This window comes from Bos indicus, chromosome 3 (genome assembly GCF_029378745.1).
Source record: "Bos indicus isolate NIAB-ARS_2022 breed Sahiwal x Tharparkar chromosome 3, NIAB-ARS_B.indTharparkar_mat_pri_1.0, whole genome shotgun sequence".
In the NCBI taxonomy this organism is placed as follows: Eukaryota; Metazoa; Chordata; class Mammalia; order Artiodactyla; family Bovidae; genus Bos; species Bos indicus.
Window position 1 is genome coordinate 101,599,980 of NC_091762.1, and position 21,254 is coordinate 101,621,233.

At 51.9% G+C, this 21,254-nt stretch overlaps 2 protein-coding genes across 5 annotated transcripts in view; one reads left to right on the forward strand and one right to left on the reverse strand.

The window, feature by feature from the left end:
- The first annotated feature begins 15 nt into the window (after window positions 1–15).
- Window positions 16–16,893, forward strand: TMEM53 (transmembrane protein 53). Its single transcript, XM_019957619.2, has 3 exons — window positions 16–183; window positions 12,006–12,127; window positions 15,354–16,893. Exons 1-3 carry the CDS (start codon window positions 123–125, stop codon window positions 16,053–16,055), a joined length of 885 nt encoding a protein of 294 aa, XP_019813178.1. The 5' UTR covers window positions 16–122; the 3' UTR covers window positions 16,056–16,893.
- A 1,721-nt stretch (window positions 16,894–18,614) lies between these two features.
- RNF220 (ring finger protein 220) overlaps window positions 18,615–21,254 on the reverse strand; it is a 278,923-nt gene continuing 276,283 nt past the window's right edge. For all 4 annotated transcript variants that reach the window (XM_070786671.1, XM_070786672.1, XM_070786673.1 and 1 more), the window contains 3 exons: window positions 20,565–20,673; window positions 20,344–20,418; window positions 18,615–19,591 (listed from right to left, as the gene is read on the reverse strand). In XM_070786671.1, coding sequence (XP_070642772.1) covers window positions 19,520–19,591; window positions 20,344–20,418; window positions 20,565–20,673 — 256 coding nt within the window. In that variant the 3' untranslated portion in view covers window positions 18,615–19,519. The remainder of the gene's footprint in view (window positions 19,592–20,343; window positions 20,419–20,564; window positions 20,674–21,254) is intronic.

Consider the following 21,254-nt stretch of genomic DNA (forward strand, 5'->3'; position numbering starts at 1 on the left):
TTGGGTAGCGTCGAGGGAGGTGGGTGGTGATTGGGCGGTGCCCAGGAGAGGCTTGGGTGAGGTGCAGGCGCGCGAGCGGGAGTTCCGGCCGGAGGCCCAAGCCGAGGGCCGGCTCCTTCACCATGGCTTCAGCCCAGCTGGACTACACCATCGAGATCCCGGATCAGCCCTGCCGGAGTCAGGGTATGGAACGAGGGTTGGGTCCAGTCGTGGGTAGGTGACCTAAGGAGTCCGTGGGTTGCAAGCACAGCTGTGGCCCCGCCCCTCTTGCGGCCCCGCCCTCCCGCGGCCCATCTCCTCATAGGGTCCGGCAGGTCCTTAGATTTGTCGGGTCCAGAGAGCCCCGCCCCTTAGTAAGCCCCGCCCCCAGGGCGCTTTCCCTGTCCGAGCCCCGCCCCTCTTCGGAGTCCACACGCCCCCCGCCCGCCCCCACCTCCGACCAGGTTGGGGCCCTTTTTTCTGTCTCTTTAGTTCTCAGGTCCAAGCTTTCGCTTCTTTCCCAGTAACTGAAGGCTGCCGAGGACAGGGGACATCCTGATTTCTTTGTTTGGAGTCGGGTTTCCTACTGCTGTCCTTTCTTGGCGGTTGTGCTTAGGGGGTTCCACTCGTTATATTCTATCCACTGTTTTCCCCAGGGTCCATGGAGAAGCCCAGGACACAGAACCTTCACCCTTCCCTCCTCTGCACTCTCCTTGACAGTATAGTCAGCAGAGCCGTCTCTGCTGTGAGTTAGAAGTCGGCTCAAATCCCCACTCCTCCCTTCAGTAGCTGCGTGACCGTTGGTAGGCTTCCAGCTCTTAACTTCGGTTTCCTCATCTGCACAGTTGGGGGTACCAACAGTAACCTCCCTCTGACGGTAGTTGGTTGCACAACTGAGATTGTTTGTGTAAAGGACCCAGCATAATGCTTGGCACTGAGTGAGTTTCGTGATTAGCATTATTTTCCTCCCTACAGTCATATTCGAGAAAGGAGTGTGGCAGGGCCACAGAATTAGTAGTCTGTGAGTCGGATTGGGGTTCCAGAGAATGGAAAATTTGGCCCGGATTGGGAGTGAATTATGGTAGAGGAGCCTTGTCATACAGCCCAGCTCAAGCTGCAGGTCTTGCCTGTCTTACTCCACATCATCTTCACACCTCCAGTCTTACCACCAGCTACACCTCACCTCTTCTGCCACCCCAGCCCTCTTCCCAATGCAAAGCTTTGATCTTATCACTATTCTAGCTAGAACCCTACAGTGACTTTTTTGCCCTCAGGATAAATCAAGTCCTGATTCCTTAGCATGGCATTCAAAGTCCATCATTTAACAGCCCCTGCTTACCTCTTTGTTCACTATATCCTTTCACCGTTCACTTTTGAGTTTTGTGTTTTGGCTTCCCCAAGCTGCTTGTGATTCTGCACACCCTTCCTGCTTCTCTCTGCTCCTGCTATTTCTTCTGTCTGGAATGCCTTTTCCTCTCTGCTGCCCCACTCTGCCCGCTCCCATGTTTGGTTCATCATTTAACGCTTCTCTCAGATGTTACTTCCTTCAAGAGAGCCTTCCCAGACCCCTTGCATAGCAGCTTGTGTTCCTTGGATGGGGTCTAAGAGGGGAGTGCAACCCCTAGGCTTTTGACAGAGCAGGTAGCCCCAGACCAGTTGTATTTCACTAGAGCCAGATCTGTGGCCAAGGGCTCTTGGGCTTATAGATGTAAAAATGCTTTTGAAAGTCTTGGCATCAGCGGGAGATGAAGTCAATTAATATTATTACCCTTGGGGACTTCCCTGGTGGTCCAGTGGCTAAGACTGCAGGCTCCCAATGCAGGGGCAGGGTTCGGTCCCTGGTCAGGGAACTAGATCCCGAATGCCACAACTAAAGACCTGGCACTTGCTGCAACTAAGACCTGGCACAGCCAAATAGATAAAATATTAAAAAAAAACTATTTAAAATAATTTTTTAAAAGATTATTGCCCTTGGAGCACCTTTAGTTGCAAAGGCCTGGAGCTGCTTTCTGTGTGGCCAAGAGGGCAGAAGTTTGTTCCTCAGCCCCAGTGGGCAGCCTTTGCGTTTCAGTTCTACCTCTTGCTCTTCTTTGGTTTTGGCAAGTTATTGAACCTCTCTGAGCCTCAGATTCCCTGACTGTAAAGTGGAAGTGATAAGAGCGCCTACCTCACGGCACTGAGGGTTGATGAAGTAGTGACTGACGTGGAGCAGGTATGTGTGCTCCTGTGTGTGCAGCCTGGCGCGTGCGCTCTCAGTACATTTCTTCCCCTGGTGGCTCTCCCCCTGCCTCAAGGGGCTGGGTCCTAGAATTGGAAGAAATCTCAGGGGGCCATTTTGTCCTGCATCCTTCTCCTGTCATGAGAGCTTGCTGTTAGCTCCAGACCCTTCCCTGACAGGATACTTCCTCCCACATATCCTGGCCTGTTGAAGGCAGCTGGATTGTTAGAAAGCTTCCCTTTCTTGAGCCACAGTAGGCCTTCCTGTCACATCTGCTTTCAGGTCAGCATTTGCTGTGTCCTGGTTGTGGGCTAGTTGCTGGTCTCCTCAGAAGTGACTCACACACAGACTCCCTGCAAGGACCTGTGCTTCTGGGAGGACAGTATTTAGAAGGAGGTGGTTTCACAATGATGTGGTAACTGCAGGGCTAGGAGGTCATGGTGGGTACAACACAGAGCAAGGTAGTCTGTCTTCCTCTGTTTTCAAGATGACAGCTTCATCTCTTTTCTCCAAGAAAAACACCCCCAAGGCCTTCAGCTGTTCCTCCTCTGGTGTGGTTCTAATAACCCTCTCCTTATGATTGCCTTCTGCACTGGCTTTGGTTCATCATGCCTTTCCCTCTCCAAGTGCGTACCTCAGAGCCAAACTCGAGGCTATAGGACCCCTCAGAAGGAAGTGACAGCACTGTGACCCCCTACATCTCTTTGCTTCCTGTCTGTGGAGAGCTCCCTTCCCGGCTGATGTGGCTTCACAGAGCGACAGTCTTTGGGGGTCCGGAGATTGTCTCTCTGTTGCACTTACTGTTTAAAGGTGCAGAAGTGTGTAGGACGGTCATATTTGGTTTCTGGAATTGCGTTTCCCCCATAACTGAGCTTTAGAGCCACAGAGCCTGGCACTGCTGTGAGCTGATAGAGAGGCGAGCAGCTGCTGCTGGCACATACTTAGCGGGAAGGCAGCTACAGATCTGGGGCCCTTCATCACTCAGGGTCCTTCTGCTGGAATTCCCACCAGGCAGTTATTTGTGGCTGACTGGGCCTAACAAGGATCATCTACCTGGTCCTTTGCCGAAGCTGATCCCTTGACCTGGCATTCCCCTCTTCCCACCCACTCTTCTTTGACCAGTGGTCCCCTCACCCTCCTAATGAGAGTTGGGTATTCTCTCATTTCCTTGGGGAAGGTTCTGTCCTCAGGACCCCCAGTGCAGGGATCCCTGTCGTGTTGTTTGGAGGGTTTGGCTCACTGTTGCCAGAGCCTGGCAAGGAAGATGTGCCCGAAGAGCTGAAGGGAGACATTTGGCAGTACTCCGGCCCCGCCCGAGGTGCTCTGCCATCCAGGCCAGGCTTGCATTGCCCCTCCTCCCAGCCAGAGACTGGTCAGCCAAGTCCTGCCCCAGGGCCCCTAGGGCCCCTCTGCGGCTTGCACAGGCACTTCTTAAAGGCATCCTCTTGCTCTCAGGTTCCATAAACATTTTTACAAATAATTGATTTACAAAATTAATGGGGCTGGGACAAGGGGCTCACTCTTAGCCTTCCGGGGAGTCACAGAGAAGGCAAGCGATAGGTCTGCTGTGAGCCCAGGCTTCGTTGTCAGTCTACCCTTGGGCTGAGCGCTGGCTGGGGTCGAAGAAATGAAGAGCTTGTCTTGACCCCCAGGAAGTTTCTCCCAGCGCCAGGGAAACAGTATGGGGTGGACTGTAGTTAGGACCACCATGGTGGGCTGCAGGGGTCAGTGGCTTCCTGGAGAAGAGTGGCCCAAGCTGGACCTGCAGCTGTAGATAGGGAGCAGCAGAAGGCGCAGAGCTGGAGCACTGGGGGACTGAGCGGGGCCCAGAAGAGTGTGGCCTTGGCAGGAGGCCTGGGTGTGCTTTCAGGAGCAGGGGTGAGAGAAAACCTCAAGAGCTGTCACACCGACGAGGCCTCACAGGCCCAGGTGCCGAGTTGAACTAGACTCTTCTTGTCTGTGTGAACCCCAGGGCTGCTTTTTTTTTTTCTGAGCAGAGGAGTTTTGTTCATTTTTTGAATCATGACTTCTTTTCTTTCATTCATTAATAGAAACCCTTCCTAATTTGTCTGCTTTATGCCAAGTGTCATGCTAGGCCCTGGATCTGAGCTCCAGACCTCAAGGACCCTTTGCCTGAGGTCTCTGTGGTTTCTGTTGGGCTTACACTGTTGACCATGCCCTGCTCACACGCCAGGTTCAGCAAGAACCCCTCATATGATTTTATTACTCTAGAAGGCAATGGCAAGCCACTCCAGTACTCTTGCCTAGAAAATCCCATGGATGGAGGAGCCTGGTAGGCTGCAGTCCATGGGGTCGGTAAGAGTCGAACACGACTGAGCGACTTCACTTTCACTTTCCACTTTCACGCAATGGAGAAGGAAATGGCAACCCACTCCAGTGTTCTTGCCTGGAGAATCCCAGGGATGGGGGAGCCTGGTGGGCTGCCGTCTATGGGGTCGCACAGAGTCGGACACAACTGAAGCGACTTAGCAGCAGCATGACCACCTTGTGAGATCTGGAGTACTCTTATCCCATCTTACAGATGAGGAACAGGAGCTCAACAGGAGGTAAAGTGTCTTGCCCCAAGTCATCCCAGGTTCCAACTCAGGAGCCTCACTCCAAAGCTTGTGTATGCATATTTCAGTTGCCATCAGGAAGTGCTGCCTGAAGACAGTTCCATTTCTCGGCAACAGTTAAGGACATGCATGAAGAAAGAGATGTCCATTAAAGTACTTTTATAACAGCAAAAGATTAGAAACAACACTGTGTCCAATAATGGGAGCTTGGTCACCATAAATTACGAAATATCTATAGCTGCTCTGCAGCCACTAAAAAGAATGGTGTAGAAATATATAAACCGACAGGGAGAGATGTTCACAATACATTGCTAAATGGAAGAAAGCAGATTACAAAGCGGTATGATTCCAGTTGTATAAGATATTCATTTTCTACTTTTTCTACAGTGAGCATGCATTCCTCATGAAGTAATAACTTCAATTCATTGAACTCTTCCTTTGTGCTAGGGTAAAAATGCTAAGCCCTCAGTAGTCATTTTCTTGTTTAGTCTTATGTTCTGTTATCCTCATTTCACAGTTAAGAAAATTAAACCTTAGAGAACTAGCTCAAGGTCTGTTTCATGGTTATTAGTGGCAGAGACAGAGATTTGAACCCAGATAGGGTTTATATGGTCGGTACTCCTAGATACCATGCTACTCTTCTGTACTATTATTCCAAAAGGTTAAAAAAAAAGTAAATTTAAAATGAACTAATTTGGATTAAATATAGGAACTCTAAGACTCTAGAAAGTATTTCTTGGGAGTAAAGGAAATTGAGGATCCTTTGATTCTTTGCATTTTAAGAAGAAAACATAGTTCTTTGTATTCTGAGTCCCGCTTGCTGATGAAAAGCACATATTGTTCCACAAATCCTTTTTCTTTGTCAGCCTTTTCCTTTGTCTTCCCCACATGCCCCTGGGATATACACAATCTAATTTATGCTCCAGTTTTATGACTTGAACTGTTGTACAATATAGTATGTATCTGTAATTCTGGTATTATCGGTGTCAGTGTCATTTGTTGAGAAAAGTCCAGAGGACAGAGAGCCCCTGAGATTAAATGTGGGGTACTTAAGAAGTGTCAGGCTTGAGGAGCCTTGCCAAGGAACTTCTGGGCATCCATGATCTCTTTGACTTCTTCACCACTATTGACTCTGCTGGATACCCCCCAACCTTTAAAAAAAATTTTTTTTTTAACTCTCATTGCAAAAGTGATACCAATGGATTTTTAGACTGTGAATTTAAAAAATCATGAAAAAGAAATTGCCTCTAATCCCAGGAATAATTGCTATCAATATCTGATGCTTTTTTTCTGTGCATAAGTATGTGTAGGTGTGCATATATGTATGTACATAGGATTCTGTTGTACATACTCTTTGCAACTTGCTTTTTTGCTTAATGTGTTATTATTCATTTTTAAAATAATAATATTGAGATATAATTCACATTCTGTAAAATTCACTCTTTTAAAATGTGTGATTCGTTGGTTTTTAGGATGTTCACAGGATTGTACACACAGCACTATTTAATTTCAGAACATTTTCATCATCTGCAAAAAAAACCCTGAACCATTAGCAGTCTCTCCCCATTTCCCCCTGCCTCCAGCTCCTGGCAGCCGCTCATCTGCTTTCTGCCCTATGGATCTGCCTATTCTGGACATTTTGTATAAATCATATAAATGGAATCATATAATGTATGGTCTTTGTGTCTGGCTTCTTTCACTTAACATGTTTTCAAGGTTCACCCATGTTGTAGCAGTGCTTCATTCCTTTTTATCACCAAGTAGTATTCCATTGAAAGGATATACCACCTTTTATTCACCTGTTACAGGTCATAGGTATGTGGATTGTATCTACTTTTTGGCTGTCATGAATATTGCTGCAATGAACATTCATGTACACGTTTTTGTATGGACATATGTTTTCGGTTCTCTTGGGTCTTATACCTAGGAGTAGAGGTACTGGTTCATGTGGAAACTTCTTGCCTAATGTTTTTGAGGAGCTGCCAAACAGCTTTCTAAAGTGGATGTACCTTTTTGCACGCTCACCAGCAGTATATGAGGGTTCTGAATTCTCCTTATCCTCAACACTTGGTGTTATCTGACTTTTTGATTATGGCCATCCTATGGATCCAATATACTGTCTCATTGTGGTTTTAATTTTCATTTCCCTGATGACTGTGATGTTGGACATCTTTTCATGTTCTTACTGGCCATTTATGCATCTTCTTTGGAGAAATGTCTCTTCAAATCTCTTGCCTATTTTAAAGTTGAGTTATTTGTCTTTTCATTGTTGAATTCTTATATATCCTGGATAACAAACCCTTATCAGATATATGATTTGCAAATATTTTCTCCCATTCTGTCAGTTTCCTCAGCTTTTTGATGGTATCCATTGATGTACAAAAATTTTCAATGCTGGTGAAGTCCTGGTTTGTCTGTTTTTTTCTTGTATTCCTTTTCCTTTTAGTTATGTCTAAGAAACCATTCCTTAATCTAAGGTCACAAAGATTTACTTTTACATTTTCTGCTAAGAGTCTTATAGTTTTAGCTCTTATATTTATGTCTATGATCTGCTTAAGATATTCCTGAATATTTCTGTCATAGATTAAGCATTTTTCTTTCATAGAAGTGGAATCACTAAGTCAAAGATTGCATGTTTTTGAGGCTTTTGCTACACATACCAGAATTGTTGTGATTCTTTTCTTCCTATCGTTTCCCTCCCCCTTCCTACTTGTCTCCCACTGCCCTGGTTCAGGCCTTTACTATCTATTGTTTCGCATGTTACAGTCATCTCTGACTTATTCCTAATGGCACCTTTCAGCACAGTGGATAAGCACAGTGGGATGGTGATGGTGGTGCTGTGATGGTATAGACGAGGGGCATCTAGCCCTGTCTAGTGATTTAGGGAAGTGGTGAGAAGGGGTTGGAGAGGGCATCAAGGGGAACTTCTTGGATGTCAGCAGTGAGCTGACTCAGCAGGGGGCATGGGCATTAGCAAAGCATGAACATGGATTATCAGCATCTGGGCTGGGGAGTGAGGACCGTGTGTGCAGTCCTGGAGGCAGGGGGCAATGTGGTGTGGTGGTTCAGAGGGGCATGCTGGCTCTGCCACTTCCTGGCTCTCTGTTTTTGGGGAGAGAGACTTCTTGTCTCTGTGTTTTAGTTTTCTCATCTGTAAAATGGGGATAGCAATAATAGTTAACTCCTAGGATGGTGGGGGGACCAAATGAGGCAGCATGTGTTGAGGTTCTGACTTTGGTGGCCAGTCCGTGAGGAGGAGCAGGTGGAAGAGGTCAGTGCTGGATCTGTTGATGTACAGAGAAAACCAAAGGTGCAGGTTTGGAGCTAAGTGGAAAGAGATTTGGTTAAGACTGGGGGCTTTTTTTTTTTTTACCCAGGGGGCCAGCCGGGATAATGGTGATGACCACCTGGGTTTGGAATCTAGCTCCACTGCTTATTAGTTGTGTGACTTTGACCAATTATTTATTATCTTTGTGGCTTAATTTTTCATCAGTAAAATGAGACAAGAACAGTACCTTGTTCATAGGATTGTTGTGAAGATTAAATGAATTGATATATAAAGTACTTAGGGACTTCCTTGGTGGTCCAGTGGTTAAGACTCTGTGCTCCCAATGCAGGGCGCCAGGGTTTGAACCCTGGTCAGGGAACTAGATCCCACATACTGCAACTAAGACCCAGTACAGCCAAATAAATAAATATATATATATATTTTTTAAGTGCTTAGAATAGTGTCTGACACAATTCTCTTTTTGCTGTTATTGTTTTTCTTGGTGATGGGAAAGAGGGGAAGATAGGGGTGGAAGGAGATGCGAAATTCAGAGAAGTTTATGATGGTTTAGGACTGAGGTGGGTTTGATTGCCTTTGCAGGGCTATGGTCGTCTTGGTGTAGAAATGGGAGATGGGGGCCAGTGCCTGAGTCTTCAGTGCCTGAGGGGCAGTGGTCAGAGGCTGGGAGATGTCAGCAGTGGGAAGGGGAGAGGGTGGTGACCAATGGGAGGAACATAAAAGGAGCAGGGGCTCTTACAGAGGGTGGAGGAATCACAGGATCCGGATGTGGCAATAAATAACAATAGCCATAGCAATTACTTTTATTACTCTGGAAAGGGCAATGGGTAACAAGAGAAATGCCAGCTCTTTTTCCTTGGATCCATCCTTCACTTTGCAAGCATGTGTTCATTCATTCAGCACGTTTCTGCTGAGTGCCTGGACGGGCCAGCTACAGTCCTGGACACGAGGAATGTGGCACTAAGTGTGACAAACCTGGTTCCTGCCTTCAGGGACCCTTCTGGCTGAGGGGTGACAGATGTTATTCAAATAATTGTGCAAGCCATTAATCAGTATAGATTGGATCTTGCCACTCCCCCAGTTCCAGAATCTATTCGCTCTCCACTGCTCCGGATAAAATCCTGACTCGTAAGCATGGCCTGGGGGCCTTTCAGGATCAGGCCCCCCATTCCCACTCTTAGCAGCTCTCCTGCACACTGTTGTTCCCTCATCCAGGCTTCTAGCCTCCCAGGACTGCTTGCTGTGCTCCAGAGTGACTGTAACATCTCCATCACCTTCTGCCCCTGCTCATGCCCTCTTTCTACCTGGCATGCTCCTATGGTCCTTCAAGACCAGCACAGCAAACATGTCACCATCACTCTCTCAGCCGTGGTCTCAGAGCACCTTGGACTTTTCTGGATGATAGCACTTCATGTCTAGAATCTGAATGGGTAGCGTGGCTCCAGTGGGAGGGGGTCATGACAAAGCTCCAAGTTAGGAAGGGCATGGAGAAGGGGATCCTGGGAGGAGACTGTGTTGGGGGAACGGGAGATGCCCCTGGGTAGGAGGGGCACCTCCTGGTTCAGGAGAGGCGGCCTTGAGGGCCTGGCTGGAGTTGGGGCACGAATTCCCTCCTTTTAGGAACCTTACGAAAAGCTTGGGCTCCGGTAAGAGGCAGAGTGTCCAGGGTGTCCGTATTCTGAGTTTCTTTGTGAGAGGCGTGTCTGGTGAAGTCATTCCTACCTGCGTTGGTGAATCCAAGGGTGCCAGGAAAATCTGAGGTGGAACAAAGGGGAGTTGTAGAGCCCAGCCATGGTGGGAGGGGCAGGTCAGAGAGCCAGTGGAAGTGTCTGAACTTTCCCTGTCTGGGAATGCGCCACCCCTGCTGGTCAGGGCAGTCACCAGGGGATGTGACCTCCTTCAGCCTTCTCTCTATTTGAGATGAACCCCCTAACCCTTTGCTGATATTTTGGTGGTGGTACCTGGAGGGGAGCACCATAGGAAAGTGCTGGGGGAGGGGAGTCCATACTCAGACAGTTGCATGGAAGCAGGTCTCAGAAATCCAGTGGCTGGACCTCAGATGGTCAAAGGTGGATCCAAATGGTAGCTGTTGATCACCACCCGTGAGGTGGCTGCAGCCTGAGCCTTATGGGTAGCCATCGCCAGTAAGGTTGGGCCTCTGCAGAGAAAGGCCAGTGCATGCGAACCACTGCCCTGGCCAAGGACCAGGCCAAGAAAGTTGGAGACAGTATTTTGAGTGGCCTGACTTAGAGCTGTGGAACCATCCCTCTTATTGGAGGCTGAGGTCAGTGTCAGGGGAGCCTGGGAGGGCTGGCAGGGGTCAGCATGGGACTGAGGCGCTGGCAGCTCCTGCTCCAGGCTGAATTGTAGCCCAGCCCTGGATCCCCATGGGCTTGGGCAGTTAATCTCCAAAGGCCAGAGTCACCACCACCGGAGAGCAGAAACACTGAACTTTTCAATCACATTAATTTCCACAGGAAATTGTTGTCTTCCTTTTGTCCAAAGGTTAGTGATTTATGTTTACCATCTTCTTAACTAGCCTTGAAATTTACTGTTGCCAGGTCACCACCAGCATCCATAAATCTCTGGGTGGCAGCTGAGCATAGCCAAGTGGCTTGATCCTTGGAAGAGTAAACCCTGGCCCTTTCAGGAGGGCAGATAACTGGCAACAGACAGTCCCTGAACAGAAGTCACCCCGAGGGGTGTGAGTACTTCCTTGGTGGGAAAAAATGAGAGGAGGCCTGACTGACATGGTTGCGGGGAGGCCTCCAGAAGCAGCCATGGAGGAGGCAGCTGGCTTGTGCTTCGGCACATCAGGGGACAAGATGTACTTCTGGTGGTGGACGGGGCTGGCGGCCCAGAACACCTCCAATGGGTTAGTTAGGATGGGGAGTCAGGACCGGCTTCCCAGCTCTGCACTTCCTGTGTTTCCTTAGGCAAATAGCTTAACCACTCTGTGCCTCAGTTTCCTCTTCTGTAATAATATTCCCTGTAGTGTGCTGCCTGCTGCCAAGTGGCTTCAGTCATGTCCGACTCTGTGCGACCCCATGGACTGCAGCCTACCAGGCTTCTCCGTCCATGGGATTCTCCAGGCAAGAACACTGGAGTGGATTGCCATTTCCTTCTCCCTGTAGTGTGCTATGAGGGTTAAATCTCAGTAAATACTGACTGTTATTCCTCTCTGTCAGGACAGGGTTTGGTTTGGTAGGGGTTCACTTCACCACCTACACTGCCCTATCGGTTTCTCTTTAAAACCCCCTTCTTCCATCTGTCCGTAGAATTAGAACAGGAGCCGGCCAACTTTTTTCTGTAAAGGGCTGTACCTTAGACCTTAGACTTTGTGAACTGTGTGGTCTCTGTTGCAGCTACTCATCTCTGCTGTTTCAGCTTGAAAGCAGCCATAGACATTATGTAAATGAATGAGCTGGGCTGTGTTCCAATAAAACTTTATTTGTGGGCATTTACATTTCATGATTTTTACACCACAAAATCTTCTTTTGATTTTTTTTTTCTAAAACTATTTTAGAATGTAAAAAGCACTTTTATCTTTGGCTCAAAGGTCATATGAAAACAGATCATGGGTAGAATTCAGCCCATGGCTTGTGTTAATATCTATGGTATGCTGATCCTGGGATTAGAAGGTGAAATTGCATGGAGGAAGTGTTTTTTTCATTTTTCTCACCTGGGCTGTGTCTCTGAAAGAAAAGAAAGGGGCCCTCAGGTGGCTTTTTCCAGTTACCGTGCAGTGCCATCTGAGAAGCCTGAAAGCCAGTTGAAGTGAAGGACAGAGGAAGGAGCCTCCCGGGCACCTGAGGCACAGGGGCTGGAAGGATGCCTACCTAGGCCTGGCCCCTGGCACTTCCCTGCTACCAGCTGTGGATGGGCCAATCACCCCATCCCACACCCTAACTTCACGGCTGACAGTCCTACCCTGCTTGTGTTTCAGAGAACAGCCCTGACCAAGGTGGGAAGGAGGCTGGGACTCGACTGCCTTTGGTGATTCTCTTGGGCTGGGGAGGCTGCTCTGACAAGAACCTGGCCAAGTACAGTGCCATCTATCACAAAAGGGTGAGTACTGCAGGCGTGTGGACTCCCAGTGCTCTGGGGCCCCTCTGGAGGGGCCCTCTCAGCCTTGGCTGCCCTCATCTCCAGGCTGCCGTGGAGGCTGACCACCAGTCAGGGACCAGACAGGCCTGGGAATGGCACCAGGACTGGCCTGTGAGGAAGATGCTGGGCCCGTGGGGACTTGGCAGGATTATCACTCTTTGCAGCCAACTCTGTGGCCTAGTCTGTCCCCTCCAGCCCCATGCCCTCCCCCTTTCTTCCACCCCAAGCCCCACGGTGGCAGACCATCTCCACTGTGCTCCTGGCTGAGGCATCAGCCCAGACCTCAAGCCTTTCTGGGCAGCAGGAGCCTGGGCCGGGTGTGCTGGGCATAGTGTGGACTCCTGGGGCCTCCTCCTTGTCTCACCAGGAGTTTCTGTCTTAAGGTTGAGCTTGGCACCTTCATGTTTCCAGGGTAGAAGGGTCTTCTGGAGAAGAATTCAGGCCTGAGGTTTCCTTGCATCATCTCAGGCCTCACGAGAGTTGGATATAGAGATTACGGTGATTGGAGTGAGCCTTGGGAGGGCCTCTTATGCCTGAGTACCCCTTTCACAGCTTTGGCCACTGGCCTGGCCCTGCGCTCCTCACCCAGGCCTCCCTAGGGAAGGAGGCAGTACAGACCACTCCCCAGCCCACCCCCCGAGCTGGAAGCCCTTCACTGAGGAGGAGCGGCAGTCACCTGGGAGAAGGGCCAGCTAGGGCCCCCTCCCCAAGCCTCTGTCCACTGACCCAGGTCTGCGCTGTGCCCAGGAGTGTGGTGGCCCTGGAATAGGATGGGAGTTGGAGGCCTCCCCTCAGCCAGCAAGCCTGGTGCACTGGCATCGCCTTACTCCTTAAGTAGTTTCAGCTGCTTCTGAATTCTACTCCCTGGGCGAGGCTCTTTGTCTGACTTCTCCATTAGACTAAGATCCTTGAAAGCAGGCGGAGGCCAAGAAATAGGTGAGTATGGCCAGAACAGAGGACAAAAGGAAGGGCAAGTGTGAAGAGAAGAGGCTGGGAGGGTCCTTAGGGGATTTAGGCTGGGGTGTGATGTTAGACTTGTGTTTCTCAGAGTCCTTCCCTGCCCAGTGGAGAAAGGACTCAGGAGGCCAGGGCTGGAGGCTGCAAAGTGAGATTGTTGCAGTGGCTGGAACCTTGAGGCTGGTGGTGCCGGTGGAGGGAAGTTGATGAATCAAGGGGCTTGTTAGGAGGCAGAGTGATCGGTGGATGAGAGACTGGGAGTGGGCACGGGCATAGGTGGGGTCCAGGGTAATGCCAGGCTTCCCTGCAGCCGATCCCTGGTAGAGGTGGGTGTGTCCTTTGACACAGGGAGCACTAGAAGTGACACCTTAGGCTCTGGGCTGGATGAGATTCCCCCAGGGAGTGTGTAGAGAGCAAGGAGAAGAGGCCAGGATCTGAGGAGCAGGAGATGAAGAGGATCCACAGTGGGAAGGAGGAGAGGCCACAGGAAGAGAAATAAACTCAGGGGAGCATGATTGAATCCAGAGGAAGAGAGTCTTAGGGAAATGGGCTGGTGACGAGGGAGACAGGAAGGACATTCTTGGGGTGGAAGGCACGGGGAGGAAGTGATTGAGTGGAGAGAAAAAATGATCCCAGGGAAGGCAGAGGGGTTGAGGGGGCAGGGCTGCTTGTGGGGGTCACCTGGGAAAGGAAGGGGTGCTTTTACCTTCTGGTCAGAAGGATGAGATGGGGGTAGAGAAGAAATTTTTCCAACCCCAAACTCCTAATACTTCATTATTTGGGCATCTGCAGCTAAGGGGTGTGAGATAGAGGCTGTGTTTAGTCCCAGGAGTCGCGTGTGTGTGGTGGTGGTGTGGAGTGTGTTTGTATTCATTGGCAGTGTGTGTAGGTTGAAGGTGGGTGGAAAGACATTTCACACCCCCTGGGGAGTTGGAGCAGAGCGTTTTGTGAAGTTTTCCAGAGCTGTGGGGCCAGGTGGCACCCGTGACCCCTTGCTGCAGTCTTGGGAAGAGTGGTAAGGTCCATTCACGTGATTACAGCCAGCCAGAGGGGAGGAGGTCAGGGGGCTGTGGCAGGGTAACCTCAGCTGACTGTCTTTTTTTGGCTCTGGGTCATTCAGGTACTGCGCCCATAAAATTTTCTCCTTGTTATTACTCCTGCCACCACTAATGACTGCTCTTCTTAGCTGGAACTCTGTGCCAAGTGCTGTTTGGGAGCACTGGAGATACTTTTTTTTTTCTTCAATGAATTTTACTGTAATCCCATGAGATGGATGTTGTCCCAGCTTACAGAAGGGAACACAGACTCAGAAAGATGAGTTAAATTGCTCTTCAGCTCTACTGTTTATAGATGCTGGTCCCAGGAACTGAGCCCAGAACTGTCTGACCCCAGGGCCTGCCTAACTCAGAGTCCCCTGACAAAGAGCCCTGTGTGTCTGGCACGCATTAATGGCAGAGGGTTAGGACTCAGGGTGGCTTTGGTCACCTTCTCTAACTGGCCTAGAAGGGGATCTGTGTGAGGACCTTGAGGTGTACTTTGACCCAGGCATTGAGGGATACAGAGGCCCAGAGATGTTTTAGCTATTTTAGAATTTGAGGAATAATGCGTTTACTGTACTTGGAATTTCAGGGAGAGCGAGGAGTGATCCCAGGCTTCAGAACCAGACAGGACCCTGCGAGATAGGTAGCAGTGGCCAGAGACTGAGGCCATGTGGGCCTAGCTCACGAGTGGCCTCTAGTGGTCAAGGCTGGGCCTGCAGGCTGTGTCTTGGGTGCTGGGTCTCCTGGGGGAACCTGCTTGTCCCTGGGAGGCAGGGACCGTGCAGAGCAGAGTGGCTGCAGCAGGGTGTCACCAGGCAGTGAGGCCTTGTGTGCCAGAGTTGATCAGATGAGGGTACAAGGTCGTGGGTGGGAGGGAGACAGCAGACCAGAGTGAGAAGGCTTCCTTCTGGTCAGCCCAGAGGTCTCCAAAGCAAGCTCTGGGCTCTAGGCCTCAAGGGCAGCATGAAGCAATTATTCGACAAATGGGCCTGGAGTGGCCCTTCCCCTCTGGGAGGCACCTGTGTCTAGGAGAGGTGAGCATGCACCTAGGCTGCAGCAGGGCCTGGAGGACTTCCAAGAGTATGGGCTGCGGAAGTGAGAGCTGCTGGACCCCTCTGACCTTAGCTGGTCCCCACCTCTCCTCCCTACCCCATCCCCGAGGACCAACCGGGCCTCTCTCCTCTCCCCAGGGCTGCATCGTCATCCGATACACAGCCCCCTGGCACATGGTCTTCTTCTCCGAGACCCTGGGCATCCCTTCACTTCGTGTCTTGGCCCAGAAGCTGCTTGAGCTGCTCTTTGATTACGAGGTTGAGAAGGAGCCCCTGCTCTTCCACGTCTTCAGCAACGCTGGCGTCATGCTGTACCGATATGTGCTGGAGCTCCTGCAGACCCACCAGCGCTTCTGTCACCTGCGTGTGGTGGGCACCATCTTTGACAGCGGTCCCGGTGACAGCAACCTGCTGGGGGCTCTGCGGGCGCTGGCAGTCGTCCTAGAGCACCGTCCTGCCGCGCTGCGCCTGCTGCTCCTGGTGGCCTTCACCCTGGTGGCCTTCCTGTTCCACGTCCTGCTCGCGCCACTCACTGCCCTCTTCCACACGCACTTCTATGACAGGCTGCTCGACGCAGCCTCTCGCTGGCCCGAGCTCTACCTCTACTCCAGGGCCGACGAGGTGGTCCTGGCCCGGGATGTGGAGCGCATGGTGGAGGCACGCCTGGCACACCAGGTCCTGGTACGCTCCGTGGACTTCGTGTCGTCTGCACACGTCAGCCACCTCCGCGACTACCCTACTTACTACACTACCCTCTGCATCAACTTCATGCACAGCTGTGTCCACTGCTCAGGTCCTTGCCCTCCCCACCTCACTTCTGCTCCAGAAATAAATGCCTGACTCTTCCCCACAACCTACGTCCATGGGTGGGGTCCTCTACCGGTACAGCTCCCTGCAGCTCTCGGGGTCTTTGTGGTCCTCCAGGTAGAGAATTCCCATGGGCCTCTGTCCTGGGGGACCGTGTCCGTCTGTTGACCCCAGGATCCTGGGGGCAGTAGTGCCTGTGCAGGTCTCTGCAGGAGCCTTGCTGTGCTTGTGTTTGCTAAGTGCAGCAGTCAGGCTGCTGATTCCTGTGGCATTTAGACTGTGAAGGGTTAATAAAGCTGGGGGTGGGGTGAGGCTGAGCCCCAACATTGATCTTTGATTCCTTGAATGGAAGGTGAGCTTTGCGGGGAGGTGTCAGAAGGTAGGGGAAGGCTGGGGCAGGGGCTGTGATCTGTGCTCCCAGGACCTGGAAGGGCAGGTAAAGCCCCGCCAAGCCCGGAGCACCATCCCCTAGGATCCCACTTGGCAGTTCACTCAGGCTTCTCATTGCCAGGGAGTCTGAGGTGGAAGCCATATGGGGAGCTGACAGGTGGGGGGCTCTGTCCAGGATCTACTACACTTTGCCAGGAAGCCACTGGACCCAGGGAAGTTGCAAGATGTGTGTGGAGTGGGCAGACGGTGTGGGGAGCAGGAAGATAGCAGCACCAGATGGGAGCTGGGACAAGCTGAGTCAGGAGTCCTGAAGACCAGAACCATTGGCCTTCATCTCCTTGAGGGAGACCCACTTGGATCCTCTGTAGACAGGAGTAGTGGCTTCAGCCTTAGAATTCTGTATCATCTATCATCCTATCAGTCACTGCTGCACAATACTGGCACATAGTAGGCATTCAATAAATATGTGTTGATTGATTGAGCTTACTGTGGTGATCCCTTCCCAGGTGGCGCTGGTAGTAAAGAACCCGCCTGCCAAAGCAGGAGACATGAGGCGCAGGTTTCATCCCTGGGTCGGGAAGATCCCCTAGAGGAGGGCATGGCAACCCACTTTAGTATTCTTGCCTGGAGAATCCCATGGACAGAGGAGCCTGGTGGGCTACAGTCCATAGGGTCACAAAGAGTCAGACACGACTGAAGTGACTTAGCACACTGTGGTGATCAAGGGACTTGGGGGGCAGGGATGGGCTTTGAAAGTTTGAGTCAGTGAAGGAGATGGCTGGAAGAGCTCTGGGTGGGAGCTGACCCTTGATAGTCTTGGGGCTGATGCACCTTCTGTCTCCAGAGCTCAGCTCTCCCTGCATGGCCTCAACCCTCTGGGATGGCCCCTCAACTGCTGCAGCCTGTTCCTACTCTGTGTGGCTGCATTCCTAGCCATGGCCAACAGGTGGCAGTGCTGCCTGTGCCATGAGATGGAACTCAAGGATCCCACAGCAGGGCAGGTTTCATGCCCTCACTCTGGGTTAATGTCTTCTATTAGAGAGCATTTGGCCCCCGGGGGTGAAAGTAACCAGCCATCAAGGACCTACTGAGTCCAAGGCAGGGAGAGGGGAGAGTAGAGATCCGATAGGAGCCAGCCTGATGGGAACTGGGCGTTGTCCACTTCTCTTCTAAACCCTCAACCGTCACTGGAGCTGCTCTGCTCAGGCCACATATTTTCCTAGTCTTGGGCCCCAGGATCCTTGCTTTCAGAATATTTGGTGCCATCAAGCTGGGCCTGGAGCTGTGAAGGGCCTTCACGGGACTCCAACCAGGGTGATTTGTCATCTGGGTGCACAGGTGGACAGGAACTGGCAACTGGACCTGATTCTGTCGTATTCACTACGCATCCGAGAGGAGATGGGTGTGTCTAAGATTTGGGAGGCGGGGTCTGGTGTGTGTGAGAACATGTGAAGGAAAGGCATCTGGAGTCATGAAGATACTCTGGGGTGTTGAATTTTAGCAGAATCTTCTGTCAAAACAAGCTTTCTGTGGTGGCCAAGACCTCCTCTGCAGCTCTGAGCACCTGCCCAAGCACCCAGACAGTTGCTCACTCCCTAGTACTGGTCAGCCGTGAGTATCACCGCTTGACCAAGCTCCGTCTCAAGTGGTGGCTGCCCAGCCTGTTTCCTGATTTGAGGGTCCACCTTGGATAAAGGGGGTTCTTATTGCTCGTTTATCTGTGCAGTAGCTATAGCAGGTAGTGGTCACTAGAATGGAGAGCAGACGCCGCCACAGGGGACTAAGATGGTGACTTTGGTCCCTGGATCACTTCAAAGAACTAGAAAGACACAGAGGTTTGGGGATTATGTTTTCACTTGAGCTTACAGCCTGTTCCAGCCCTAGACCAGGGGATAGAGCTTGCATCCCCTCGGTACCCCCAAGCTCTGACCTCTCCTGTGATTAATGAGCTGACGATTCTGCATCGATAAGGAATTAACCTGGAGCCCCTACCCATCAATAGTCAGGAGTCCAGGTCCTGGCCCCACCCCCCCACTCGACAAGAGCTCCAGGGCCCCTGAGCAGACTGACCCCACACTGCTTTACAAAGCCATAGCCAAGTCCTTTTCCCCACATGGCTGCCAGGAATTAACCCCTTAACTGCCTGTGTTCCTACCACCCCATCATCTTCCCCTCCCTGTACACATACACAGAAACAGCAGCTGTTTATACTGGTTTAATCCATGTCAATGTAGTTTACAAAGGGAAAGGACAAGTACCTTTGTATAGAATATACAGACACAGCATCACACCATGGGGCCCACAGGAGGGCAGGGGAGACCACACTTTTCCCAGGAAGAGCAGCTCTAATCCCAGGAAAGGTTCTCTGTGGAAGGCTGGGGAGCCAGAAGCACACTTGTCCAGCCCAGTCTTAGCCCCTGCTTCAGCTCGGTTCCCACGCCTGTGCCTCCCCCCTCCCCCAACTCCTTACCAAGAGCCCCAGGAGCTAAGACTAAGGAGAGGATCACTTCCCTTGGGGCACATGCCCCACGTCTGGGAGAAGAAATATACACCACTGAACAGCGAGCACATGGGAGAGGGAAGGGACCGGGGAGGGGTGAGGCAGGCACCCGAGGCGGATGGGCCGAGCCCCCAGCCAGCCCTCAAGGAGGCGCTGCCTCCAGGCCTTCTTAACAAAAAGAAAATCATACAACCAGAGGGAAGGAGAAAGGGCAGAGGGCGGGGAGCTGTCCCATTTATACACAACATTGTAAACATACACAGTCTATATTACATGTGCTTCAGTCTGGTGTTTGCATGTCTGTCCGTCTGGGGGCTGGATCTCAGGAGCCTTGCTTGACAATACTCCCCCCACCCCCACCTCCCTGCCCCACCCTGGGAACAGAACCCAGAACAGGTATGGTCCCCAGTCTTGGTGGGAGCCAGCAGGCAGGGCCTGGGCCTCAGCCTCCATTCTGGCTCCAGAGTCCTCTGTGTGCGTGTGTGCGTGTTCGTGTGTGTGCATGTATGTACATGGGGAACCTGTGTGCAAGTATGTACAAGGGGGCGTCTCGTCGCAGGCGGGGCAGGCTGGGCGCTTGAGGCAAGGCCTGCTTGGGGTGGCCGGCTCACAAGTAGATTCTCCGCAGGTCTCCAGGCGCTGTGATGGTGTTGCACTGGGGGCAGAGCTTCTTGGCGCCCTGCGGGGAGAAGGGGGCAGGGGCAGGCCCTCTGGTTAAACCCCGGCCACATATTTGATCGTGTGCACCCGGGCCTGCAGCCATGTCTCCCTGCACCCGTGTGTGCCGGGACTTTGGACTGGTCCTGTCCGCGAGGGCTGGGGAGACCTGGGCAGCCTCTGTGAGCAGGCAGGCACGCTCCTGTGTTGGGGGGATGCCAGGATCAAACCGCCTGGCTAGGCCCGCAGCGGGAGCCCCGGTAATGAGAACAAGGCTGGGTCCAGCTGTGGCTGCCGCGGCCCTAACGAGATTACACGCGGCCTTTGATCAGGACACAGAGCCCACGTCCGGGCCTTTTATTGCTGTCTCCGGGCGACATTTTAATGGCTGCTCCTGAGTGAAGAACAGGGGCAGGAGCAGAAGGAGCTTAGTAATGGGAGGGGGAGGGGCTGAGGCCCTGGTCCTGCTTACCCACACCCAGCCTCCTCCTGACTGGGGATCTCACTGCTATGTGTAACACGGGGCCCTCCAGGGTGGGGGCTGGGGAAGGGAGCAGAGACCCCATGGCTGGGGAGAACTGGATAAACCTGGTGTGGGGGAGGGGAGAGGCTCATGAGCTGGGGGATGAATATCCTGGATTCAGGCTGTGGTCTGTGCTTCTGCTCCGCCTGCTCCTTGCTCTTCCAACCCCCCAGGCAGGCTCAAGCATAAGCATGGACATCTGGGCAGCAACCCCAAAAGGCTACCCACTCCCAACCCCCAGACCACTTCACCAGGGTCCGTAGCCAGCACTCCTCACAGTGCACATGCCAACACTGGATGGATGTCAGGGGCATCGAGTATGAGTCCTAGGGAGAAGATGGGCAGAGAAGGGAGGGGTCACTCTGAGGTGTCCCACCCTCTGAAGGGCCCAGCTCACGGGGCAGAGACCCTCTCCAACCCCCAGGGAGCACTGAGGCCCAAGCAGGGACACGCGAGGTTCCCTTCCTCTCACCATGCAGATGAGGCATTTGTAACGGTCCCCACGAGATAGCTGCCGTTCAAGTTCCCTGACCCGAGCTTTCAGGGCCTCAAACGTAGTCACAGCTGAATCTTCGGTGATTCTGTAAGGAGGATGGCACAGTTGCGCAGGCAGCAGGCTGGCATCTCTAATTTGAACCTCCAGCCCACACCTTCCTTGGACTCCAGAACCACATGTACCCATGTCTCTTAGACCTCCCTGCTCCCCGATCCCACTCACATCCTAGATCCACAAACTCCACATTCCAGACCTGCGCCCCTCACCCGCCTTGCTCCTGCACCTCCATCCTGGTGAATTTCTAAACCAGACACCTGGGAACCATTCTCAAAACTCCTCATTCCCAGTCACCCCTGACATCCAGCTCCTCGCATCCTTGGCATCCACTCCTTTCCACGCTGCCACCCCTAGTTGAGTGCTCATGACTGCGTTACACCAACCTGGATGGTCCCTCTGCCTCCAGTCCCCATCTTTCTGGCACCTCCAATTCTGCAAGACCGACCACTTCTACTGACATTTCCAACATTTCAGCATCCACCTCAGAGTAAAGCTCTAGCAAACTCCTACAAGCTTACGAGGGCCTCTTTGGCCTGCCCCCACCAGCCACGCCTCAGCGCCCTGCCACGTGCTTTGCGTTCCATCCACGTCCAATGCCAGAGTTCTTCC

Coding starts and splice junctions, on each gene's coding strand:
- TMEM53 (XM_019957619.2), top strand. CDS start 123: ATGGCTTCAGCCCAGCTGGACTACACCATCGAGATCCCGGATCAGCCC. Junction 184..12,005: donor TCAGCCCTGCCGGAGTCAGG/GTATGGAACGAG, acceptor CTTGTGTTTCAG/AGAACAGCCCTGACCAAGGT. Junction 12,128..15,353: donor GTGCCATCTATCACAAAAGG/GTGAGTACTGCA, acceptor TCCTCTCCCCAG/GGCTGCATCGTCATCCGATA.